The sequence below is a fragment of the Lethenteron reissneri genome, chromosome 50, assembly GCF_015708825.2.
Source record: "Lethenteron reissneri isolate LAM-NWPU_2019-01 chromosome 50, ASM1570882v1, whole genome shotgun sequence".
Classification (NCBI taxonomy): domain Eukaryota; kingdom Metazoa; phylum Chordata; class Hyperoartia; order Petromyzontiformes; family Petromyzontidae; genus Lethenteron; species Lethenteron reissneri.
The window spans coordinates 1,040,599-1,068,347 of NC_083828.1; the positions used below are offsets into that span (position 1 = coordinate 1,040,599).

Consider the following 27,749-nt stretch of genomic DNA (forward strand, 5'->3'; position numbering starts at 1 on the left):
AAAGCAGCCGCGGAGAGCGAGCGTGACAAATCCCTGGGCTAGCCCACGTGGTGAAGGCCTTGCGCACTGCGTTTGAGATCAGCAAGATGTGGACGTTCTTCACCGGCCGTGATCTATCCACTGCTGAATGAAAGCCTCCCCCATCCCGTTTGCCATCCCTCGCTTCCAAATGAACATGAGGTTTAGGTGCAGTACATTAGACATCGCATAAATGTGTCTCTACCCTCTGGGAAAGAGTTGTAATAAAACACGTGGTCACACTGCATCCTCGGACACGACCCTACCATTGTTTGTGCGCGACGATGAACGGTCTTTGCCCGACACGTCGCACATTACATGTTTTTCTCTTTGAAGACCACGGTGCTTTTGACTAAATAAGTTGGGGATTTTTTTTGTTAATTGTACCCGACCACGATTGGTGCCGAGTGGGGGGCCGTGTGCGCAGTAGTTAGTGCACGACGCTACAAACCTGGTGAGCCGAGTTCGATGCCCGCCTCAGGGCCAACTATCGGTAACGAATATCCCCGAGGTTGATTCAACCTTCAATGGGTATCTGGTTTGGTGTAAACATGAGCATTGATGAAGAGACAAAGGCATCCAGGCGTGATGCTGTCAATATCACCAAGTGTGACGTATCTACCTGACCTTCATAGATGCTCGTGAACAGCACTTGCCCCAAGTCTGTTAAAGGCTACATGATAGACCTGTCTTTTTTTGGGACTTTAAATAAAAGTCCTTAGTGCCTCAACATCATGAAGAATCAAGAGCTTGCCCCTAAGCTTAACCCATATCAGCAGAGAAACACGCATGTTAGGGGTTTTTTTTATCATCATCCGTTTATTCAGAAATATATTTGAACATATAAACTCATATACAAAATGGACAAAGCAACATGGCAACCATGACATGCCGCTGGCGGGCGACAAACGAAAGTCCTGCAGCAACACCGACGGTGGGGATGACCCTGGCTCGCTGCCCTCCTGAAAGTTGCCCTGCCTCGGCCATGGGGAGGGACCGGCCAGTGATGACCACGTCGCCGCGGCGATGGTTCCCACGGAAACGGCCAACATAAATGATCTACCCTCATCGATCCTCCTCAAGGTGGGCACGGCCGTGTGCAATGGTCGTGAATGAAGAGTCCCCCGTGTGGGCTTCAGTGGGGCCGTCTGGTCGGGCAACAGTCATGAGAGGCCAAGCAGCAACTCTCCAGCAGTGGGCTGAGCTCAAGGAGGGCTAGCTCGAGCACCATCCCGCGGCAGGGAAAGGAGGCGGTGCAAGCGGTACAGCCGAGCCCACAGCAGCCAAGAATCTGCTGTCCCTGTCTGGGGGGGGAGGGGCAGAGGCGTAGCTAGGGGGGGGCAGGGGGGTACATATGTCCCCGGGCGCCAAGGTAAAGGGGCGCCAAAATGAGGCTGACGTCACATTATAACTTATTGCGGCGGGCGCGGCAGCCTGAAACTACTGCACACATCTAAACCTCAACCTAAAAGTGTATATATCCGCCACACACAGCCTACATGTCATGTAATTACATTTTGGTATGTGATTAAACGGGGGGGGGCGCCAATTTTATAGTTCGTCCCCGGGCGCAAAATATCCTGGCTACGCCACTGGGGGGGGATGTTCGACCCGAGTCACGGGCGAGAAGCCGTGCATGTGGTGACGAGTGCGGCAATACTTTTTCTCACGCACTCGGACTACAAGTATATGTATTTTTTTTCCCGCTTGTGTGTTAAACTGTGTACCCCGGATATTTTAAAGATGGCAATTCTCCTGCTGTGTATCCTACTGCTGTCCCTCCCAGCCATATATAGTGCCACACTCAACTCTACAAACAGCTACCCGCGTTACTTTGCGTCCATATTTGTTGCTCAAATTGCCACTACACCTGCTAATGAAACAGCTTATAGACACTTCTACACTCCATCATTGTATCCTTTTAAACCCTATCTTTGTCCCATTACTTCACCAGCACTCCTTCCAAACTTCATTCTGCTCTTAAAAATAACACCATCTGCGAGCTGCTGCTATTTGTCCAAGGTTCGTCGCTCTTCATCCTTTCACAGAAAATACCTGTGCAAACTATTAATTCTACTTCTCTGATTTCTGGGTGGTATTGAGCTTCATCCTGGCCCAAATGTAAAGAACTCGTATAATTCTGTAGATTTTTCTGGCAGAAAAGGTGTTGGTGTTCTGCATGTCAACATCAGAGGGCTTGTGATTAATTTAAGTCAACTAAAACTAGAAGTGGCAAATCTTGACTCGGACATTTTTTTCCTAACAGAAACGTTTCTCACTCCTGCCGTCAATGACTTGCAGATTACGATTGACAACTACAACCTTTGTCGGCTTGACCGAGGATCTAAAGAAGGTGGAATTGGCATCTATATTCGTAATACTATTGCATGTTCACCAGCTCCTCCTTGTCTAAAAAATGTTGCTTTGAAGGTCTGGCTCTCAGAATAACTCTCCCTAATAATCAACACATATTGGTGGTGTGCTGCTATAGACCGCCTAGTGGGAAAGACGTTGAAGCTGCATCTGCACTGAGAGAGCTTCTTGGGGGCCTCCCTAAAGGTGAAATAGTTTTAGTGGGTGATCTAAATTGGAATTGGCTAAACCCGCCGGCCGTGGCCACACATTTTGAGACACCAGGAGCTGCTGTCTCTATAATAACATAAATCACGTGTCTTTAAATGTATTATACCACCGAGTAAAGAAGTCAACGCACTTAAATTGTTCACTACCTAAAAATAGGTTGGGAAATCATTTTGAGATGGCCTGCATATTTATACTTGCAAGCCACGAGTACACACAGAGTACAAATGATGTACCTACTTCACATTAGGCTACAAGGCACTCCAAAAAAGGAGCTTGTTTAAAACAAATCTATGCAACATAGATTATAATATAAACGCAGGTGTGATGTTCACGATGCGTGTCTGCGTGTCGTGCGGTTGTGCCGTTGGCTGTGTCCGCGTGTTTGGTGTCGTGCCGTGCATCTGTCAGGGCAGAGAGGGCCACTGGAGGTGGTGCTCTGACGTGAGAAGCGAGGATGGAGTGCAAAAACCCAGCGCATGGCAAACGCAGACGATGAAAGGAATTCATTGCCCATGCCAGAGATCGCCCCTTCATGACAAAGGCAATTAAGAGTAGCCTCTGTGACACTTTCTGTCATCGATCGAGCCTAAGAACGCGTGATTAATATAATAACTTATACTGGTAACGTGCCGAATGGTATCCCTCCTCGCTCTCGAGAGACAGAACGACTCGTTGGCGCGAGGAGGAACCGCCGGTGAGTGGTCCTCTATGCATTCAGGTGTTATCGGCCAAATCATGTGTTTACATGTGGGAAGAAACCGGAGTACCCAGAGAAAATCCATGTGTGTGAGGGGGCAGCAATATCCCATACAGATGGAACAGATTGAGATTCGGCCTCACTTTTCTGTACCGCCTTCTCCTGGCGAGCCAGGGTATGGCACCCTCCTTGATGTCCACAGGGAAGGGAGTTTCACAACATTTGTGCGATCCACCATCCTTCACTGCCTCCACAGTGCTGGATTACAGGCCACATGCATAGCCATCACTGCCAAATTGAAAATTATACTGTATTAAAATTCCAATTCCGCGTAACAATACGAACGTAACACCAACTGCACATTAATTTAAAATGTTATATTTTGCCAACTGCCATTTTATATTTGTTACGTTTCAGACTGTTACGTGAATGTTTTATTCCTGAAAAATGTATCAAGATTATAATCGTGTGCGAAAGAAGTTCTCGAAATAGTTTTAAAACCAGCGAACCTGCCCTACATATTTACATCATCATTATCTAAAGCAAACACCACCTGTGGAATTGGCAATGAACTCTGGCCACATCACTTGAGTCACTACTGAACCATGGCCATGGCAATACTGAACCATGGCAATACTGAACCATGGCAATACTCCACAACATACACGAGACAACTGCTGACAAATCAAGAACACCGGTTCACTACAAAGACAAAGATCCCCCGTATAACCTGAAGAGACTTTTGAGGCAAGTGCTGTTCGCAAGTAGCACCGATGAAGGCTGGCACGGCACACGATGTAGTGGTGGGTGGCCAGCACCATGCCCGATCGCCTTTGTCTCCCCAGTGGCGATGTTTACACATCACACCAGGTACTCATTTGAGGCAGAGTTGACCTAGGGGAGGCCCAGGACTAGTTCAGATATTCGCCACAGACGTTGGTTGTGAGCGGGATTTGAACTCGGGTCGCCGGGTTCGAAACGTGGAGCGCTAACCACTGCGCCACCGCTCCCCCTCCCCCACCCCCGGTTAGCTGAAAACCACCCCACCACCACAATCTTCAACAGAATAGTTCTATTCCACAAGGGCAAACTCCACTAAACAACCATACGAGGCAGACATGCATGTGGTTTTAACTCGAGAATCCTTATGCAATTATAAAACTAAATAACTAAGCAGACAATAAATCTCCTCCGTATACAGCCGTCCCTCCACAAGCAGCAGTGTTGCTTGGATTTAACCAATGCTGCTGACATTCTACACTCCGAAAAGCCCTTGTGGACATAGATATAGAGGTGGACTGTCTGCTACGAGTATTCTCCACAGCGATGCTCATGATTGTTTTGTGTTAACGTTACGCAGGGTCAAACAGCACACGTGATAATACGTGCCATTGCAGTACTGTGGTCCCTATTCACGTGTGAAACGTAAATGTAACAAAAATTAGATACAACAACTTACTGCAGTGGTCCTGCAAATGCAACGCTAAGTTGGGTGGCTCGAGGTGGGATCATTCACACGTTGGCCCCAACTCCAGATGCCGACTGCGCAACATAACCAAGGCCCGTATTCTTAGCCACGGCTCAGCTCAGGCATGGCCCAAAAGAGCCAGCCGTGAACCACGTGCTTAACTTGAACCAGCTCTGATGAAAGGCCCTAAGCCATGCTCAGGATTTCCCAGGAGCCTGATCTGAACCGTGGCTGAGCGGCCGCTCACTCATGCCTCTCGAAATGCGACCGAGCGGCTCAAACTTGAGCCGAGCCAGGGCCGAGCCAAGACTAAGAATATGGTCCTCGGATGTAACGAGGGCACAGGGATTGTTTACGGCTCCGTCTCACACCAGGGCGTGCGGGCACAATGTGGTGCGGTGGTAGTGCGTGCAGTAGGGTGTAGCGTCCTGGGTGTGCGTGCACTCAGCCCTCAACTGCCGATCCCCCAGAGGACGGGCGGAGCGCCCCACCGGTGGACACGACCTGCGAGGAAGGGATCGAGCCCCCCACCACCCCCACGCCGGGCGGGCGGATGGAGCAGTCCGAGTCCCATCGCTTGAGCTCGTCGCGGACCAGCCGCTCCATGTGGTCGCGCCTCACTTCCTGTCCGGGCCAGGAGCCTCTCTCCTCCTGTGCAACAAAGCGCAAGCGTGGTGAACGGGGTGTACCGGCAGCAGCACTGCACCGATGCTGAGGACGTAAGGGCTCCCTTGTGAATGTGCACACTTAGGGGGGCTCAACTGGGTAGGGGGAGAGGAGGGGTTACCAAAACAGCCCATCCCCGTGACCCTGCGCTAATGTGGTCCGATCCACTAAAGGCACCGTCTTTTAGCCACAGACCCCCTATCCCGTGTCACACCTGCACCGCCCCCAGCCCAGCACAGATATTTTCCACCATACAAAAGAGCCATGCCAAGTCAGCCTGGCGCAGCTCGAGAGCCGCCAGCTTATTGCGAGGGCGTGCGACGCGCGTGTGACGGCGTGTGACGGCGTGTGACGGCGTGTGCTCGCGGTGTGACGGCGTCACCTCGCCCATCCCACTGATTAGCCGGGAGAGCACATCCCTCCGCCGCAGCCTCTGCCGCTCCATCGCCTCCAGCTTCACCATCACCGCATCCATTTTGGAGACCACGCTTCCGATGGAGTGCTCCATCTGGTTGACACGACGCACCAACCTACGGGCAACACGCAACGTGCTATCACCATGACAGAGCATGCTACGATGAACCACCATCATCATCATCAGTCGTTGTCTATCCACTGCTGGATAAAGGCCTCCCCCAAAGCCGTCACCATCTCCCGTGGTCTGGAGGTGCAACAATAAAAGTAACTTGTCCGGCTCAAATTCATTATAATCCACGTATCATACTATATCAGAAAAAAAGTTTGATGGCGTGATAACCTGGGTGGATTCCTGTCTGTCTGGGTGCCGTCACGTCGCCCGCACCCCACAGCGTCCAGCCGGGTTCCTGCGTCGCACCACTGTCATGCCTCACCCCCCACCCACCCTCCACCCTAGATGTGTATCATACAACTAGATTGACTACCCGGCTTCGCCCGGGTCTTGGATCCACGACGCCCGGCCGCCTTTGTCTCCCCAGTGACGATGTTCACGCACGACAGCAGTTACGCGTTTGAGGCTGAGTCTACCTAGGGGAGGCCCAGGTCCGGTTCAAATAATCGTCAGCGGTGCTGGGCGTGAGTGGGAATCGAACTGGGGTCGCTCAACCAGCTTAATGACTATTTGTCCAAAGAACATTTAAAGAATCGATTATAATAAGCAGGCTACAGTCTACATTATAGACTGCCAGTACACCCACGCAGCTGAATAAGCAGGCAACAGTCTACATAATAGACTGCCAGTAGACTCAGGCAATTTAATAAGCAGGCTACAGTATACATTATAGACTGTCAGTACGCTCACCCAGCTTAATGAGTATTTGTACAGTCACCATTTAAAGAATAGATTATTGGCGCGTAGGGTTTGAAAGTAATATAAATTGCACACATTGTGTTGGGGGGGGAGTGAAGAGTACGTGAAACTTTGATGAATTTACCTCAGACTCGCGTGGTGGGTGTCGAGGCCTAGTAGCGTGCAGAGCCTCCGGCCTCGCCTAAATTTCCCACCCGGCAGAGGCAGGGTACGGGTGGCGTTCCCCCCCCCCCCCCCCCGCGCTACAATAATAGTGTCTAATCGCTATTATTTAATTATCTACGGAGCCTATAACAGTAATAGAACACATTGGGGTGGGAGGGGACTGAAGAGGACGTGAAACTGTGATGAATTAACGTCAGAGTCGTGTGTTAATGCGTGCGCCTATTTTTAACGGGAATTAAAAATGGCGAATGCGTCGCTAGCCGTTGCCAGGGGCAACCGCCGGACCAATCGTGTGTCGCAATGCAGGGGCAACCGCCGGACCAATCGTGTGTCGCAATGCAGGGGCAACCGCCGGACCAATGGTGTGTCGCAAATCCCTGACATTTCGTCCAATGAAAGTGCGTATGGTCCGGCGACACACACACACACACAGACAGACAGACAGATTCGCGATTTTATATATATAGATTATACTCACAGTATCATATTCATACTAAGGAGGAATGGGAGCGAGCGAGCGAGCAAGGGAGCGAGCGAGGGAGGGAGGGATGGAAGAGGGAGGTGAGACAGAGTGGAGAGGGGAAAGAGAGAGAGTAAAACGTAAAGAGGACAGCGGGAGATTGTGATAAGCAGCGGGAGAGAGGATTATGGAGAGGTCAAAGATATAGAGACACACGATAGGGAGAGGTGGGAATAAGTAGAGTGAAGGTGAGAGAAACAGGGAGAAAGATATCGGCAGGGAAGTGGGTGAGAGACAGTGGAGGGAGAAGAGGAGTATAGAGGGAGGGAGAGGCAGAATAGGGGACAGGGAATGAGACACAACGTGAGATACTGAAATAAATCGCAACATACAGTACAGAGAAGGCAAGAGCAAGGTGGAGACCGGGCTCTGTACAGTATAACAAGAACAATATTGCAGGCTGGTTAGCTGGGTGGGATGGACTGATGGTCACGTGTGGTTTACTCGTTTTACTTAATATCGACTTGTTTGTGCACCATTTTCTATTGGTTCTGTAACGCGGATTTTTTTTTCCAACTTCAATTTGTTTCATTATTACACTGTTTTATGTTATTGTTTTTTTTTTTCATTTTGGTCACCCAGGTCACTCTTGCCAATTAAACTTATCCAGAGTTCTCGCCTGGTTAAGACAAAAACTTGAAGGAATGCACCTCACTCCTGCACGCGCAAACTGATCGCTCCAACCGAGCCATGACCAACAGACACCGTGCACAGCGACGAGACGGGCGACGACATCCGTGCTTTCGTAGGGGCTCACACTCGGAACTCCTCCCGCGAGACGCCGCCGCCACCGCCTTGATGGTGATTTCCACGACGGACGACGGTTATGTCATCGTCCTCATCCGAGTCTCCGTCGTCATCATCGTCTTCGTCGTCGTCGCGGCTCGTCACTTGGCTGGGCAGCGAGTGACGGGAGCGCGAGGTGGAGGTGTCCACATCGTCCCCCACTTCGTCCGCGGAGCCTCCCAGAGCCTCCTGGAAAAACGACCAAAACTCAAACGGCCGTCGCGTCGTCACCGGATTCTCCAATTCTTTTAAAGTTAAGAGTCTATGTACGTATTTATTCGTAAAGTATATTCTCCGCAACGCCAATTATTTTTTTGAGATTGGTATTATATACTTTTACGTCAAACTCAGACCCATATCGTAAAAACAGGGTCCTTGTCTGTAAGATCAGCAGTGCTAATAGGAAGCCTCCTATTAGCACTTCCAATTAGCATAGTTGCCTACGTATAGTATGAAATAAGTTCAAGATACATGAATACATACGAAGCCTGGCTCTGCTGATGAGAGAAACCGTTCCAGAGTTTACTTGTATTGAACTAATGTTGCTGAAATGATGCACTCCCAGAAGGCTGTGCGGCCAATGGGTTGCGTACGAAATTCTAGATTTCTTTTTCATGTGGAAAGATGGAAATGTGAAGGAGACGTATTGTCTGCTGGTCGAGAAACTTGGGGGGGGCATCTCACCCTCCAGTAAGCCCTTTCATCCCCAGGATAGCGCTCTACATGAAGTAAAATCCATCGTGTCTCTTTATTTCAAGCAAGGAATTGTGCGGCATTAATCTCTTCAACATTATTTTAAAATTATATTACCTTGGGTGCATTTTATGTATGTTGAACTTCTTTCACACCGTGCGTAGCCAACCATGCTAATATTGATGTGAAGTGGACTGTATAAATAGAGCCTGATTGATGGATACAAGCAACTTTGAACCTCTGATGAGCACGGTTGGCTATGTACAGTGCAAAAGAAGTTCAACATACATACAACTTTGTGCCCATGGCACACCATGGGGGAGGGGAGTCAAGGAAGGAATGTCTGCAAAAAAGACAAAGCAACAGGAAAGGGACGAGAGCAGCAAAGCAATGGGAGATTCGAGAAAATGGTTGTAAGAGGAACAGATAAAAACGCGAGCAAATGGGTCAGCAGAGATGAGTATTGGGGGGGGAGAGGTTGCATCATCAGGGCCTCGACGCTGCAGCATGGAGGAGCGGCATGTGTTTTCGCAGGGAGTGGCGGGGAGAGGGTGGGACTCAGAGCGGGGGTGGCCACACCGAAGTCACGGGATTTACGGGAGGCTCGAGATGATTTAGATTTTTAAAATGTCTAAGAAGAGTGTCTTCTCAAGATCAACAGGACCAAGGCTGGAGTTCCAGAGAGGACACACAGCAGGGAATTTGAGGATGGTGCATCAGACATATCAGCCGCACAGCCACGCCACATCTGCTGGAAGATGATGAGTTTACATTTCCTAATTAGCAAGATTATGCCAATTGCTGAGTTATTTAAATGTTCTGGTATCAGTCACATCCACGTCACCTTCTCCAGACGGAGGTCCCGCCTCATCTGGAGCTGCTCAGCACGAGTGAGGGCTCCATCGCCATCATACCGCGCAAACACCGCCTCGATCTCAGCATCGGCAAACCCCTGTCTGCACCCACAGCGATGCAATGTCACAGCGCCACGTCACACCACGTCACCATTGACCACTTTACCAAACCACGTCACACCGCATTAAACTAAACTATTTTATTTTAAACTATGACGAGACTATTTTTATTTTCCCAGGTAAGGTCCACTGAGCTACGTAGCTCTTCTTTAGAAGCGACCTGGCTGTAAGTGACAGCTCAACGCAGTGGCTTTTCACGTTGAAATGTATAGCAACCAAATACTCTAAACAGGGAGAGAGACAAACAAACTCCAAATATACAGGTGTCAGGGTCAGGATCGAACCCACGACCTGCTGTATACCAAGCGAGGTAGTTAAGATCTCGCCACCATATCACCACAACACTTTACCACGTCACCACCAGTTCACACCACCATAGCACCACCACAGAAGACACGTTTGTTTGTTACATTCGAGATTCTAATCCGGCAGGCAGGTGAATACACCGGCAGGTTAATACTGCGCGTGTTTAACCTTTAAAAAATTGCATATTGGTATACAGTGGTCGTTTTAAAGATCCCGTAACATCATTCAAAGGAGAGTAGTCCGTTATGTACTGGCATCATGGTCCTAATTTGCCAAATTTAGAAAAATGATACTTAATTGGAAAAAGCATAGCGTTTGCTGCCCCCTACTGTGAAAACTTCACAGGGCTCTCCTTAAAAAGCATCATGGGACTCAGTGAAGCTTCTCCTGGGTAAACACGCGTCATTGTACGAATACTATTTGCCAAATGTTTAAAAGCAGGTTAGCACGGTTAGCTACCTACGGTGCAAAAGAAGTTCAAGAAACATAAAGCAGATTTTTTTTACCCTTTCAGATTCTGTCTCCATGTGGCAAAGTTAATTTGACCAGAGGGGGGCAGAGTCTTCTGTATTCCTGCAACACGTGGCTTCTTACAGCTCAGTCTGTCCACCACCTTCATCCAGCCCTGTGCACAAAGACATCGATCCCCGTGTAGCCTTTAACAGACTGTTAGGGAAAGTGTTGTTAACGAGCACCAATGAAGGCTGGCACGGCACATGACGGGTGGGTGGCTAGCACCACGAGCGGCCGCCTTTGCCTCCTCAGCGGTGATGTTTACACACCGCAACAGGTACTTATTTGAGACGGAATCGACCTGGCAAGGCCCAGGAATTGGTCCAGATAATTGTCATTAGTGTTGGCCATGAGAGGGAATCGAACTCGGGTCGCCGGATCCTTAGTACGGTGCACTACCCGTTACACGACCGCTCCCCACACGCACGCACGCACCTGCTTGATCACGCTGGAGAGCTGAAACTGAGGCTGGCTGTGGGCTTGTTCGCTCTTTTCTTCAGAGTACGCTTCGCTCACTATAGCCAGGAACATCACCTAGAGGTGGGGGGGAGGGGGGTAGTTAACGTCCAGTACAGGGTAGGAGGTGGGAAAACCTGTAAGCGTTGACCCAGATCATTTGCCATGCGCACCCCACATACACAAGCAAGCGTGCGTGGGGACGCCTATGTTCAATCCACCGCTGGATGAAGGCCTCCCACTCCCCAGCCATATGGGGTTATTTTATCATACTTCACTGTGCTGGTGAGTGCAGGTTTGTGAAGAAGAGGAGCATAGCTGTGGAAAAATAGTACCATATGCAATTTATTTATTATTTACTATTTATTTTGCACGGTCTTCTGCTGGCAAAGATGTAGCGCCAGAGCAGCAGCTGCATACACAGCATGCTGTCTGCACTCGGTCGGCCATCCGAGCGAGATCCTGGCTCGACCATGGTCATCGGCGCCAAATGAAAATCAACTCACGGACGGCAGATCTACCAGGACCGCTTAAATACAGAAAACGACACCAAGAGTTGGCTGAGGAACTCGGGGAGAAAAGTCCTGGACACAGTTCTGAGATGACACCACTGGGGTACAGTGGTGTCATCTCGTTGTACAGTCCTCACTCACTCTTGAAGAGAGAGAAAGACACAGAGGCGGGAGGAACCACAGACAAGCGGGAAGGCAGCCACGCGATGAACCGGTGCTAACAATTGCCCAAGCTCTGTGGTTCTCCACATATTAAGGTGGAATCAGCCAATTAATGAGTGTTAAATCCGGAGCACCTGGAGGAAACCCATGTGTGCGAGGGGGAAACCCCCCCATCCCATAAAGGCGGAAGAGGTAGAGAGCACATTCTTGCTGTCCCGCCCTCTCCTGGCGAGCTAGGGTTTTGACTCCCTCTTCGATGCCCACGGGAAGGGAGTTTCACAACATTTGTGTGATCCCCCAACCCTCGCTGCTGCCTCCACAGTGCTGGATTACAGGCCACGTGTCGAGCCACGACTGCACAATTCTCTCAAGTGGAGAGAGCACCGTTCATCTTAGCCCATCCAAACGGAAGCAAACGAATCGAAAACACAACGCGCTGCGAGAGAAACGTCTCAAGCTGTGCTGCTCTGCTCTCTTGATTTCAACCGGCGCAGAAGGGGGTGTCCTTTAAAACAAAAACTAAACCCTGCAATTGATAAAACATGATTAATACCGAGTGTGTGTATGAAGCAAGCCCTTACGTTTCAAACAACACAAGTAAGCAGCACACAGCCTCTGTGCATTGTCAAAAAGTCAGAAGTAGTTCCTGAAGATGTGCATTACGGTGCTGTTATCTTTGGTCACCATCAAAATAAATTTGTGCAACTGTGACCGACCGACCGACAGGCAGGCAGCAGTGATGCAGTGATAGATAACTGTGCACCAGGTTCGTTCTTATTTGCATTCATCAGCAGAGTATAGTCACCAATGCTCACTGCTGTTGTTTTGGTTAAAACATGTGGATTTCAGGTCTACGCGATGAATCTGTTATGATAGTTTCGTCTCGTCAGGTACAGATTGACGACTGTAAGCAGGCCCTTACCATCATGATGAGCCCCACGCAAAACACGTAGGAAACAAAGTAGATTGGCCCCATGATCCGACTTGCAGCCTCCAGAGATGAGAAGTCAAAATCTCCCAGCAAAATACGCACCTGTGTCAGGCTGGGGACAGAATCAAGGACATCGTCGTCATTCGGGGGGTGCGTGCTAGTTCGGATGCGGTTATTACCCCTTGCAGAATTAGCCAGGGCTACCGGCGTCCGCTTCACAATGGACGTTAAGGATCCCGTCACTGCGTTCGAAGAAGGGAAGGTCATTGTGTGCCGGCGTAGTGCTCTAAAAAAATGAAATAAAAAATTAATTAATTGGCCCTTTCTGCCAAAACTTAGCAGTACCCTCCTAAAGAGTCGTGGAACTTGGCAAGGCTCTCTTGGGTAAAAAAAATAATAATCATAAAATCGCATTCAGTTTTCCATTGATTAATGTGGATTGGGTTGATGCGATTTTGTGTATATGCTGTGAAGTTATTTCTATCAAAAATTCACTAGATGCTCTTTGAATTCACTAATGTGGTCGACCGTGGGAGAACGTTGTCCGTGTGTGTGTGGTATGCGCTCCTCTGCAGGCAGCTGTCTCGTGCGGTTTCACTTTGTGCCCTTTTCTTGGAACGCATCTTCCTCCTTAAGAGAGGGATAATCAGTACACTCATTGCTCAGGTTACACACCAGAGGTGTGTATATATAAGTGTGAGGTCACTCCTCTGCTTCTGCTGTCTGTAATACTTTTCCTCTGGAACATCTCACTACCATGGGGTGCCACGGTGGCGCGAGTGTCCAAAAGGATATTTTTTTTTATACATTAAATATTTTCTTGTTTCATGTTTTCAACGCATGGTACATTCCAACAATAAACACATTGCTCGGCGTTGCAGGTTGTATGTCCTAATTTAGAGGCTAATTGTTTGGGATTTTACAGGGTTGTCCGCCGACATGTTTATTTTTAAATGTCGTGAAATGACCGTGGTGGGTGCACATGAGGCCGCAGGTGCCTGGCAATGTTGGTGCTGGTGCCATGGTGCTCACATGCAGGAGCTGAACGAGCTGAAGTCGGGAAGCGCGCCGCCAAAGATGAGAAACGCCAGCTGTGCGAACGCCAGGAACACCGTGGCGAACACCAACGTGTAGCCGAGTAAGTCCCAGGCGCAGCGGGTGAGGGCACACCCGCACATCGTCAGTGTGCGGCACATGGCTCCAAACCGCACCACCTGGAAGCAAGCGCAAAGACAAAGATCCCCCCCCCCCCCGCATCGCCTTAGCAGACTGCTGGGGCAAGTGCTGTTAGCGAGAGCTAACAGCTCCATCTTTTCTTGTTTGAGATTATACAGGGAAATGAGTGTGTGTGCGGGAACCTTACCTTGATCCAGGCCACAAACACGATGACCCCTGTGATGATGATGAAATTCTGCTCCCACTCGGCAACGGTGCTCACGGTAGAGAAGCTCATGGCTCGACTGGAAGACGCTTCTCCGAGTAATGAGCTCGAAAGGATTCCGTGGTGGACACCAAAAGCCGTGCCCACCACGCACAGCTGCACACACACGTCACAAACAAAAGACAAAGATTCCCCGTGTAGACTTCAGCAGGCTGCCCTGGTTATTACTGCGGGTGTGTTCACATTAATGTACCACGTGCTGTCTGCTTCACAGTGGACATCAAAGGTCCCGCGACATCATTAAAAACGAGAAGGCCATTGCATGCCAGCGTTGTGGTCCAAATTTGAGATGTTACATCGTCAATGACTTATTTGTGATGGTACACGGCAACATCACTCACTACTGTGAAACTACTCCAGACTGTGTTGGGGAAACTGAGTCGCACCTTTCTTCGTGATAGCCCTGTGGTATAAGAGCAGGGCAAATACCAAATAAAGCAAATACCAGTTACATTATGTGTTTTATTTGCTATGGGAAGAAAACGGAGAACTCAGAGGACACCCACGCAGAACAGGATGAGAATAATTCCACACACAAAGGCGCCTGAGCTCGGAATCTAACCCAGGCGGTTCATGCTGTGATGCGCGAGGGTTACCACTGCGCCACCCTATGGTGGTGATGCTAACAGCGATGGTGGCAACGGCGGTCTGTGTTCCTCACGGCAATGATGGAAATGTCGAGGAAGGTCCACGGCGAGGAGATAAAGCCAGCGGGACCCAGGTTTCTGAGCTCCAGCACCTCCTCCACCAGATAGTAGATGGTGAGCAACGCAGCCAGGAGGCCACACACGGCGCGTGCATCCCACAGGGGGGTGCCAAGCGGGCGGCCGGGAGTCAAGGACAAGGCTGTGAGGATTCCTCCAGTCGGGGGAAACTCCATGGACAGCCTAGGGACATTGACGGAAGTATTGGGGAAAAGTATCACGCCAGAGCACAGTGGGTACAGGTGGGCACTGGATGTGCATCGGCAAGATTATAACCGGCGCTGTCAAAACAGCAGGGCACACGATAGGCACTGTGTGCATGTGTCAGCGTGAAGACTAGACCGTGCGTTGTCAAAACGTGATAGAATTTTCGGCAAACGATGGAAAGGTTCCGGCAAGGATGGTAATTATAACACCGAGTAGAGAGTCAAAGGCATTGTAGTCGTCACGGAGTTCAGCGAGCACACACGTAATGATTCATTGAGACATCGTTTAAACATCGATCATAATTTAATCTAACGCCCATGATGCATACATGCATTGAATCACGTTCAAGAACTATCTGTAACTTATGGAAATTAAATGAAAATATTATCCAGCGCCAAAAAAAAAAAAACATCGATTTTCTTAATCAGATCCGTGATTCATCACAAAATGGCACGTAGCTGTAGGGGGAGGAAGGGCTGCAAGGAAATCTGCTCCCCGTACCGTACGACCATGTAGAGGCGAAGGTTTGGGTTGAGGAGTGCGACGTCGACCGAGAGGAGGCGCGTGGCCCTGTCCAACCAGCTGGCGTCGCGCAGCGTGGCCAGCTCCCGCCACGCAGCGGCCCTCGAGTCGGCCGGCAGCCTAACGGCGTACCCGCCTGGGCCGTACCAGCCCAGCGCTCCTTGCCACGGAACGCCCGCCTCCGAATCAAACCGCCATCTGCACACCACAGTGCCAGCGCGTGCCACGTACAACAAACACTTAACAATAATAATTGTTTGGAACAAAAAATGTCCATTTGGTGTTCACGCGACGCTTATAGTGCAGGACCAAGGCTTTACACTCACGTGTGCAAACACAGTGATTTTCTTTTAGATGTGTACAGCTGTAATTCTGTGTACACTTGAGATTAGGGTTGTTAAACGACAACCCGTAAACCGGTAACCATTATCTGAATCAATTCCCGGTTTTAAAGTCAGGAACCGGTCTCCAGCAGCATGTAATGAATGAATTCACCAACTGAAAACTTGCACCGTCGTTTCAACTGTCGCGCCAAGAGGTGACATCGAACCGACAACCTCTGAACGCAAGTCCAGTGCACCAACCATGACAGCACTATGGCAGCAGCTCCCTGCATCTCTCAATTAAAAGCTGAACATTTTGTCCTTATTGTTCTTAGACAATATGTGCAACGAACCGGTATTAACTGTTTTTATTATTGCTGTTGCCAGTAAATTTAAAAAAGTTAGATTTTAACAGCGATACTTGAAATGCGTGCGGCTTACACAGTGCTGTTTGCAGGCCCAAACGGATCCTTGTTTTCGTTTGCCGATGAGTACGGCCCATAACACTCTGTCGTTCCAGTCCCCAAATTGGTGGACAAAGACCAACAGGAGTTGTTGTGAACACGTGCTTGCCTTCAAAACACACATGCATGTGCGTGCACACATCAGCAAATAATTACACATTTATAAACTTAGAGCCTTGCTGAAAGAACTCGATTAACGGTGGTTTACAACAAACGTGTATGCAGAGCAGGCTGCGACAAATCCTTAACGCATCGATAGAAACGTGTTTGACAGTAGACTTGTCCAGGCGGTTTTGGAGCATGCCTGTAATCCAGCACTGTGGAGGCCAGGGTTGATGGATCACACAAATGTTGTGAAACTTCCTTCCCATGGGCTTCGAGGAGCCATATATAACGTGACAGCAAAATGTGGACACCGCTTGCTCCATCTGTATGAAACAGCGCTGCCCCATCGCATGCTCCAGTTTCCTACCACTTGTTCCAGTCTCCTACCACGTGTAAAAACACCACTAATTAATTGGCCTATAATACCTTAATAGCACCACAAAGCTCGTAGTGAAATTTACCGCCAGCTCACCACGTGGCTGCCTTCCTGCCTTTGAGTCATTCTCGCTCTTCGAGAGCAAGAGAATACCGTGGTACGTTAAAAGTTACCATTGTTATCATTGAGTCAGATCCAATCAGAAGCCAAGACCTACTTTGTCCTTTTTGAGGAAATAAAACTCAAGAGGTTTATTTAGAACAAGAGACATTCACCGCTAAGAGGAATCTTATACCAGAATAAATGTATGAATGCCTAAGAATCTCACCGACACTCACAACCAAACGGCGGCATGGAACATTTATTAGCAAAGCATTCAAATTACTTAGTTTTTTTAGTGTATTTTAAGGTCATACAACTTTAGTCTGTGCTCCTTCAATAAAGGGGGAATATCAAAACTACACGAACTCTCCTCTCCTGAAACCCTCTCGTGGCTAGCAGACCTCAACATTGGCATTTAGCTCCACAACATATATAGCCATACGCAAAAAAAAGAATGGTGGTCAGAAATTTGTCTCCAACACACGCCGTGTGATTATTGGCTTCCAAGTCACATTTTACTCTGTCGAAGCGCTTTATCGAGATGTCGTTTGTGTTCAAATGAGGCTGCATTTCTGGGCAAGTAGCAGTCTTACCGATGATCGTGTCATGGTCACCTAAAAATGATCCAAACATTAATTTGTCACATTCCTTTCATTTATGCTGGATAAGCCCTCAATTTAAATAGGGTGCTGCTTGCTGTGAAGGAAAACCATTGTGCATTTGCTGTGGCAATGACTTGTCAAATTTAATGCTTTGGCTCCTGTGTTTTTTAGCACGAGACATCTCCAGTGGCAAAATAATATATTTAAATTTTATATAGTAGTATCATGTATGCAACTCCATCATGCACAATGCTGGCTATTTACAGCACACAAAAGGTGCATAGATTAAGATTTTTTCAGCCAATTAAGGAGTGTTCATACATGTGGGAGGAAACCAGAGTGCCTGGAGAAAATCCATGCACTTTGTTGTAGTCTTTTCCTGGCAAGCCAGGGGTACGGCTCATCCTCGACACCAGCGGGAATGGAGTTATACAACATTTGCGCGATCTGCCAACCCTTACCTCCACAGTGGTGAATTACAGGCCACATGCATAGCAACATAGCCTGGCTGATATTACAAATCACTACACTGCAAGGATTTTAAAGGCGCACATGAGAGATATATCACGGCACTATGCTCCAGCATTGTCTGTATTGAAGCTCGACTTCAGTACAGGCAGGGGAGAAGAGTCGATAATTATCGATGACCAATTACTACTGAAATCTTCACCTACATTAGTTCAAACAAGCCTGATTCTGCTGATGTCAAATAAATATCAGAGCTAAAATAACCAAATACATACCAGGGCAAAAACAAGAAAATACAAAATATTGAAAACAGTGGACAAACATAAATAAAAATGAATTCAAATACATTTCTTGCAGTGGATAATTGCCTTAGACAAATAACGTTTTAAAAATAATCATAACAAAATTAAGTTGTAGAAAAGTCAGCGTGGATTTGCGTGATTATTGCACAAACACTCATGTCCACTAAGAAACATCATTTCCACACAGCACATAGTGCGCACAACTCGCTCTATGTTATTAGCCATGGCCGGGACACAAACCCGGGTCTCACCAGGGTCATAATGCAGAGCACTCGCCATACATTTTGTTTCATTCCATGCAAAACCTTACGTATTATAAGCATGTATAATGTTTACCCAAGAATAGCCCCAGCGAGTCTCAAGACTCTTGTGAAGGAGGGGCCTGCCAAGTTTTCTCAGTAGGGAGGGGGGGGTGAGGGGATGTTGCTTTGTGTAATGCTAATTAAGTTTCTGGTAATTTTCCAACATTTGAATGTTTGGCCAAAACCAGTTCCATTTATTTTTTTACTGGAGAATTCAGAGAAAACCCGTGCAAAACAGGGGGAAGAACATACAAACTCCACGCGAGAAGACGCTCGAGTCAGGAATCAAACCCAGGCGCTTCTTCCTACAAGGCACGAGCGTGACCGCTGCACTGTAGTGCTGCCCTAACGAGTGGATTGAGCGTAGGTCTCGTGCTACATGCAGGCTCTTACCAGATGATCACAGGCTCCACAACCAGATTTTCCCCACTAACCATTGCATTGGTTAGGTTTCTGGAGCCGGAGTTATACAAAGCCCATAGCAATGGGCCGGTAAGGTACTGGGGAGAGACACATTGCATCGTTATTGACCAAAGCACATGCACATAGATTATCAATCACTACCAAATTATCAGTTGCATAGTTTCATAATGTAAAAAAACTATTCATAAATAACAGCTGATACTCACTGCTTACCTAATATATTTACACACTCACCTAGCTGATTGCTTATTAACTTACACTCACCTTCCAATGTAACCATTCACATACGAACCCACCCACTCACGTATCTATTAGCCTATTTATCTTGACACATTTACGCACTTGCAAGGTAATTCTTGAAATACCAGAATGGTCCTAACAAGATAAATTATTTTCATTTTGCATAGTCCTTACACACCCAATACAAGCACCAAATCCCACACATCACGTGACAAAGATAAAGATTCCCCTTAGCGCCTTTTACAGACTGTTGGCACAAGGGCTGTTAGCAAGCACCTATGAAAGTGCAAGGCACACAAGCGGGTGGTTGGGTGGCCAACACCACCACCCTTCATCTCCCCAGTGTTGATGTTTATGCACCACAGCAGGTACTCATTTAAGGTTGAGTAGACCTCGGGGAGGCCCAGTACTGGTTGAGATATATTCATCACTAATATTGGCCGTGTACGGGAATCTAACTCAGCTGGTCAGGCGTGTAGCCCAGTGCACTAACCACGAGATTACTGCTCTCCAGACCACTAGACAAAGACACCCACGTGCGTACGCAGGTGGAATACCTGCCAGACTTGTTCTATTGTCGCAAGGTTGTGGAACGTTGTTGGGTCAGCGTTGGAAAGCGGCGATGACGTGAATATCTCCGACACAGCATGCGTGTATTCGTAAGCCAATGGAACGCGACTACTATAAGCCACTGTACACACAGCACAGACACACACAGGAACGTCTTTATCACATACTTCGAGCTCAGGAGGGGTGAGGAATGTGGAAGTGCAGGCACACCTCGGCTATTCTCACGTCAACCGGGCACCAATTCAAGAATGCACACATTTCTGTGAAACCAGGAAACCATCAAACAGTTCTTGCACTATCCGATACATGCAAATCACTGTCAATCAAGCGATGAATTAAAGGATCATTACAAGCCTTACAATTTTACTGGTAGGAACCTCCTGGTTATACCAGCCCACAGGGGATTATTGTGTCCGTCGTGCAGGGAGGGGCTGGGTGGGGAGGGAGGGGCTGGGTGGGGAGGGTGGGGCTGGGTGGGGTGGGGCTGGGTGGGGAGGGGCTGGGTGGGGAGGGGCTGGTCACCCCGTGGTGCCCTTATAAAACTCAACGTTTAACCTACTCACGCCAGCTTGTGCCCGCCCTCACAGTCAGGCATATTAGCGGAATACACCACGCCGTCGTTGACCCTGGCCATTGACCGAGCAACCCAACGTTCCTACCAGCTCCCTCCGCAGGAATGTGTTTTTAATGTTAAGTTTAATGCTCCAAGTCACTTAATATTCTAATTCCGAATATTGAATGTTTATAGTTTTTTTTTATTTTTTTACGCCACAGGATAAGATGCTGATGGCATATGACAGTAAAAAGGCATGGCAGGACCCTCTTGAAAAATAATCAGGAGACTCAGTGAGGCTTTCCGGGGGTGAACGAATAACAGGATAACGGACTAGAAAATGGAGATGGAATAACAATTCACAGAAGGCAGCTCTGCCCTCAGTAAAGACTGAATCGACAAGAGGCGAGTGTGCAGCTGTAAGCGTTGAGACGCAAGCTGAAGCTAGCGACCAAAGCCCTCCGTGCTTCATCTCCACGGCGCTGGGGGCTAACAGGCTCAGTGGTCCAACAGGCTCAGTGGTCCAGGAAAGGCTTGCGTTGTAGTTCATGTTTTTTCCCGTCAATGTTTCTGAACCATATGTAACAGCAGGTAAGATGCATTGATTGAAAATGCTCTTCTTTAGGCACTTAAGTACGGTGCTTTTCATCATCAAATGTATTTTTCCAAAAGGACTCCATCCTGCTTGTGCCCGCCCCTCTGTGTAATCAAATTGATCAGAGGCTGCCATCAGGAATTTCCTTAGCGCAATGATTCTCAACCTTTTTCATTCCACGGTCCTCACTTTTGAACCTGCTCGATCTTAGCACATGTGGCGTAGCCGAGGGAGTTGAGAGGGCCGGTGGTAGGGGCTGACAGCCGTCTGCCGCGCTACGAAAGCGCGACCAATGGAGAGGGGAGGGCGGGAGGTGGGAGCTGGAATGGCCACTGAACGGCACGGAGGAGAGTTTATTCCTTTCCTATAACTCTGCAAATACCACGGCACACTTGGGACTTATGTGCCACGGCGGAACACCGGCTGCGAAGCAATTGCCCTCGCACACCCTCATATCACTGAACGAGTGCTTTGTGTCAATATGAAAGTATTGATCGAAATGTGATTTTTCAGAAATGCATGCTCGTGTTAATGTGCGTGGTGGGGATGCGATCCCAATATTTGGGTTAATGGGAAAAAAGAAAAAAATCGGGCTGAGATACAAAAGTTGACATCCACGAAAGGCACACTAATTTGTTAACATCGTGTCAATTATCAGAAGAATCTGAAAAACATCAGGAATTGTCCTTAAATATACAATATACGACATGTTTAAACAGGAAGCTGATCCTCAAGTGTAGGGCATACATATAAATGAATGCGAAGACCTCACCCACACAGAGCAGTGCAAGAAACACGGAGAAGGTGACAGCCTCGCGAATCGCCAGCTTCACGTAGCGCTCGCGGTTCAGCACGGGGCTCTCTGTCCAGCGTGTCGCCCACAGGCCTGCACACGCAGCATGCACACACAGCATGCACACGCAGCATGCACACACAGCATGCACAAGCATTTCTGTGTATGTGGCGTGATGTTGGGCGGCAGGGTGGTGCAGTGGCAAGGCTCGTGCCTCGCAGTAGAAGGGGGGCCTGGGTTCCACTCCAGACTCGGGCGCCTGTACGTGTGGAATTAGTGTGTTCTCCCCCTGTTCTGCACGGGTTTCCTCTGGGTTCCCAAATTCCCTCCGATAGCAAAAAAACCCATAATGTAACTGGTATTGGCTAAAACATTCAAATGCCAAGAAATCACCTGCAAAATTACTCACGGCAACATCACCCCCCCCCCCCCCCCCCCGCTGTAAAAAATGTGCAGGACCCTCCTAAAAAAGAGAGTGTTGAGGCTCGGTGGGGCTTTCTGGGTAAACAAGAGTGACAATAATAACACCCATACTTTTCAGTCCGTGGGGGGCCATGGGAGCCGCACTCGGGCACTTACGTCGGACGAGCCCCACGACCTTGCCCCAGCAGACCTTTCCCCTCCAGAGGCCCGCCGCCGGCTCACTGCTGCCATCGCTCTGGCTCGTGCTGTCGCTCTCCGCGCTCCCGTAGCTCGAGCTGCCGGAGCCCGGCTGGCTGAGCCCCCCGCCAGCTGCTTCGGAGCCGTGCGGTTCCCGCGGGTCGGCCTCAAACGCACCGTTGTTGCTCCAGAAGGCAGTTTCTTGCACTCCCTGCGCTTGCCGGCTCATGGCTCTGAAAGACGATGCCAGAAATATTAAAATAACAAAATTAGCCGACAATACGTCTCCACATATAAATACTAAATATTTCTTACACAACCCTTCAGCCAGTGCCTTCTGGGAGTGATTATCAGCAATGTTTTAAGACAAGCAAACTCTTGATCGGCTTCTCTTATGGAACCCATGTGAGCATGACAAAGGTATAAATAATAGGCAGGTCAAGTGACCGTTCCTTTAAACATCATCATTCTGTATGTACATAGATGCCCTAATACTTAGAAAGTGTGGAATAGAAGTTTTAAATACTTGAAATGCGTTGACATGGCACAGACATAGCGTGTCTGTCACTCGTGGTAGAGGTTGCAGTTTGAATCAGGCAAGCCACCCTGGTTAATTCTGCAGGTGTATTCACCATAAAATATGCGCTGTACACCAGTAGAAGTTAAAGGTCCTGCCATTTAATTGGAGGAAGAGTAGACCATTGTGTACCAGCGTCAGGTCCGAATTAGCAAAATATAAGATACTTATTGCAAATTACTTAATTGGGAAATACAGATCTTGTCATTCCCCCTTAGTATTTGCATTTTATTTACCAGGTAAAGGCTACTGAGCTATTGGAAATTTTGCAGAGGCGACCTGGCCACACGTGACGGCTCATCCAAATGGTTGGGATTTTATAGTCGCAGCCAAACATGTCGATTATAAATGTGAACCCCGAGAAAAATTCACGCTACCCCTTTGGGCAGCGATCACGCGGACTCCAAATATCACAGCAAACATTGTCGCCAGGGTCTGGGATCGAGCCCACGGCTACTCCTAGGGTCCTGCTTTCAGAAAGCGTTCAGAAAGCAGGACCCTTCTACAAAAGGAATCGTGAGATTCAATGAGTACCCTTAGGTTTTTTCGGTAAAGTCACGTAGGTAAAAATAAATAATAATAATAAAAATAATAGAAATAATTATATAAATAAAATTATAAATCACGACGTTTCGAAGGCAACACAAGTCTCCGTCATCAGGTGGGACCGTCACAGCTGAATTTACTGTATCACTTAATACATATTATTTATTTTTATTATTTATTTTTACCTACGTGACTTTACCGAAAAAAACCTAAGAGTATGAATCCTTGCAGTCACGAAAGCTTCAAATCTAGAATATATTCAATGGGGTTTTTCTGAGTAAACAAGCGTAACAATAATAATTTAAAGAAACATTTAAGGCATTTGACTTCAATTTAATTTTTTATCCAATTACACAAAGTGGACACATCAGGAAGGGCACTAACCGGATGGGTTATCATTACATATTTTTTTATTTTTGCCATCGCTATAACAATGTACCCTTAAAACAAAGCGGAATATAAATGAGTGTTCAGTTTACTACTAAAGAGGAAAAGACCTGTACACATTGAACGTTGAATCCGAATTGGACCAAAGTTTTCAACCACACACCATCGTTTGCCTAATGTTAAATGTTCACTGGGGAAGGCCTTGGAGCCTGATCAAATGTAACTACAATGACCAAGTTTAATAACACTGTACTGGACTTACAATGTTATATATTTAGCCACAAGAACCTCAGCTCAATGAGCCTTCAAGTGTTTTTCTCAGCAGAGTTCCAAACGCCATGAAGCATAAAATAATTTCCAACACTTGTGTTTTTGCAGTGCCCAGGGAAAACCATACACTATTACGAGGATAATAATTTGATGATGCTGCTGTAATGGTAGTGGTACAGGCACACATCATCAATAAAACTGTTTTATTGATAAATGTGTTGTTGTTTTTTACAGGATGCTCAAAACGCCACGTAAAAAAAACAAATATTAAATTATAACCAAAATTAGCAGATGTAAGCGAAGCCCTGACCATTTCTCCTCCAACCTTGGCATTTGAAGTGTGTGCTACGTGACGTGTGGGCCATGTGAAGTGTGTGCTACTGGTCTCTTTTTTTTTCAAGTGAACAGGGGTAATGAGATGCATGTGAAGCGAAGCTTTGCATCGAGTGGGAACGTGGATGTCGAGGAAGGGCGAAGTGAAATGGCTTCCACAGTAAACGTGGAACGTTACGCCAACGTTGGTCCAACCACGTCCCGTTGGCCTAGGCAAGATGTTAACTCCCTCGCCCTGGTATGCAGGAGGTCGTGGGATCCCAACCCTGACACCTGCATTTTGGAGTTTGTGTGTACATCACGCGGTTGCGTGGATTTTTCTCCAGGTCCTCCAGTTTTTCCCTCCACATTTAGAATCAACATGCGTTGAGTATTGGGCTTCAATAAATTTCCACATGACAAGCCACTTCGTTGAGCTATCATTTGTGGCCAGGTCGTTTCTGAAAAATAGCTATATAGCTCAGTGGGCCTTACCTGGTAAAATAAAAAAATCTTTTTTCTTTTTATGAATCAAATCCGTTTTAACAACACAACTATAAGTCAATCTTTTTTGCTCTGTGCTGAAGGGGCATGAGCCTCTCTGAATAGAGCCCTTACATGTTCTGTGTTAAGAATGAAAAAAGTTAGATCCATATTCTTCAGTCTCATCTCGACATTTCAGAGAGACAGACAGACAGGAGTTGTCCGGGTCTGTTACCAACATCCACAGCAGGTGTCTTAATTTCTCTAAGACAAAACGACTGCATTTTATTTACAAGGTAAAGGCTACGGAGCTTTCGGCTCTTTTGCAGAGGCGACCTGGTCACACGTGGCGGCTCATCCAAGTGGTTGATATCGTCACACGTGGGGTTTTATAGTCAAACGATCTAAAAGCATGTCGATTATACATGCGAACCCCACCACGCTACACCCTTGGGCAGCGATCACGCGAATTCCAAAAATCACAGCGGGCATCGTCGTCGTCGTCAGGGTCTGGGATGGAACCCACCCACGGCTTCCCCTCGCCACCGGAAAGGAAGAGGCACCCAACAAAGCCGTGGTCCTCTTCCCGCTCGTCAGTGTCGTGCGTGGGACGAAGTGGCCCCACGTCGACAAGGCGCGCAGCTGACAAAGCGCGTCTTGTAATCGGGGCTGTAACAGCACCAACTCTAATGGCTTAATTCTAGATTTGAAGCTTACGCTTATGGCTTATGCAACAACGTTTGGACGTTAACTATGATTGTGAACTGCAATTATCGTTATTTTCACAAATGCATTATTCTGTCAGGGAAATGTACTATAGGACGGATAGAAAAGGTGAACGAGGCACTTAAATCACGATGTTATGAAAAACGGATCGATACGAGTATCGTGTATCCGATGTCGTACTGCGATATATCGTGATATATCGCATGTGCGACATATCGATACATCGCGGCGACCATTACGGCGACTTCGAACACTCTTCCCCGACGCGGGAGGCAACAGAAGCACCCCTCGGCTTAGAAAGAGTCTCCACGCGTCACGGCGGGAGCCACAAAGTCACCGAAAGTTCCTCCAACTCATTGATGACGGAGCTTTTAGGGTTTAGAGTCTTCTCGCCATCACTCCCCACCTCCTCCTCCTCCTCGCTTCTCCACCACGCCAAGCTCGCTCGCCCCCTGTGCTGGATGAACTCATTACCTCACAGAGCGTCGTCGTCGTGGTTGTTGTTGTTAACCCCTCGAAACCACAGCCAGCACGAGGGGTCCCTGCCCCCGTTGTGGCGCTTTGCGCAACCTGTGGGGCGAGCGCTGTCCGCGAGGTCGCACCTCACGAAGGCCCCGCCGCCTTTGTCTCCCCAGCCTTAAGTGAATAGCAGCAGCTATTCACTTAATGCTGAGTCGACCTAGCCGCAGCACGCACACACGCAGCTGTGGGCGCCATTAAAGTCGCTTCACCTGCCCGAGGACGCGAAGCCGCCGTGGCGGCGGCGACGACGACGCGGCTCTGGCCCGAGGTCTCCTCCTCCTCCTCGAAGAGAAAGTCGCGCGAATTCCCCGTGGGGAATGGCGACGACTTCACCGGTAACTCTAACGAAAATAAAACGTTCCCACAACAGCGCTCACGCTGTTGACGCTGCTGCTGATGATGGTGGTGGTGGCGGCGGCGAGGGTGGAGCGGGCTTCTTCGCTGCGGGCCGGGCCGTCGTCTCCTAGGCAACAGGGGACGCGCCGTGTGGGCGTCACGGCGTGGGGGGAGGGGCGTCACGGCGTGGGGGGGGGGGCGTCATGGGAGGGGGGCGTCATGGGGGGGGGGTCATGGGGGGGTCATGGGGGGGGGGGTCATGGGGGGGGGGGTCATGGGGGGGAGGGGTCATGGGGGGGGGGTCATGGGGGGGAGGGGTCATGGGGGGGAGGGGTCATGGGGGGGGGGCGTCATGGGGGGGAGGGGTCATGGTGGGGGGGTCATGGGGGGGAGGGGTCATGGGGGGGGGGGTCATGGGGGGGAGGGGTCATGGGGGGGGGTCATGGCATGGAGGGGGAGGGGCGTCATGGCATGGGGGGGGGGCGTCATGGGGGGGGGGGTCATGGGGGGGGGTCATGGGGGGGGGTCATGGGGGGGAGGGGTCATGGGGGGGGGGGTCATGGCATGGAGGGGGAGGGGCGTCATGGCATGGGGGGGGGCGTCATGGGGGGGGTTCATGGGGGGGGGTCATGGGGGGGGGTCATGGGGGGGGTCATGGGGGGGGGTCATGGGGGGGAGGGGTCATGGGGGGGGGTCATGGCATGGAGGGGGAGGGGCGTCATGGCATGGGGGGGGGGGCGTCATGGGGGGGGGGTCATGGGGGGGGTCATGGGGGGTCATGGGGGGGGTCATGGGGGGGTCATGGCATGGAGGGGGAGGGGCGTCATGGCATGGGGGGGGGCGTCATGGGGGGGGGTTCATGGGGGGGGGTCATGGGGGGGGGTCATGGGGGGGGTCATGGGGGGGGGTCATGGCATGGAGGGGGAGGGGCGTCACGTCATGGGGGGGGCGTCATGGGGGGGGGGGGTCATGGGGGGGGTCATGGCATGGGGGGGGGGCGTCATGGCATGGGGGGGGGGCCCTCGGTCAAAACAAATTCACCAAAAACGAGTTGGTGGTGTAAGGCGTAGCGGGGCTTTCACGGCCAATTATCATCCACAATAATGGCGTGGGTTTTTTTTTATCTTTTGGGGTTAAATCACAATTCTGGCTGTCGTCCG

At 49.2% G+C, this 27,749-nt stretch overlaps 1 protein-coding gene across 3 annotated transcripts; it reads right to left on the reverse strand.

Moving 5' to 3' along the window:
• Nucleotides 1-798: 798 nt before the first annotated feature.
• On the reverse strand, nt 799-26,719 carry LOC133355056 (polycystin-2-like). 3 transcript variants are annotated; one of them, XM_061572322.1, is made up of 18 exons: nt 26,463-26,719; nt 22,410-22,663; nt 21,810-21,923; nt 19,877-20,010; nt 19,050-19,156; nt 16,377-16,508; nt 15,592-15,810; nt 14,841-15,066; nt 14,102-14,275; nt 13,771-13,952; nt 12,730-12,850; nt 11,113-11,211; nt 10,671-10,789; nt 9,729-9,840; nt 8,163-8,380; nt 5,815-5,962; nt 5,216-5,417; nt 799-1,322 (listed from the first exon to the last, which is right to left on the reverse strand). In XM_061572322.1, exons 2-18 carry the CDS (start codon nt 22,657-22,659, stop codon nt 1,234-1,236), a joined length of 2,646 nt encoding a protein of 881 aa, XP_061428306.1. In that variant the 5' UTR covers nt 22,660-22,663; nt 26,463-26,719; the 3' UTR covers nt 799-1,233. The 3 variants fall into 3 exon arrangements, with proteins under 3 accessions (XP_061428306.1, XP_061428307.1, XP_061428308.1); XM_061572323.1 differs by lacking the exon at nt 26,463-26,719 and adding an exon at nt 26,206-26,371; XM_061572324.1 differs by lacking the exon at nt 799-1,322 and having other exon boundaries at nt 3,779-5,417.
• Between the last annotated feature and the right edge of the window lie 1,030 nt (nt 26,720-27,749).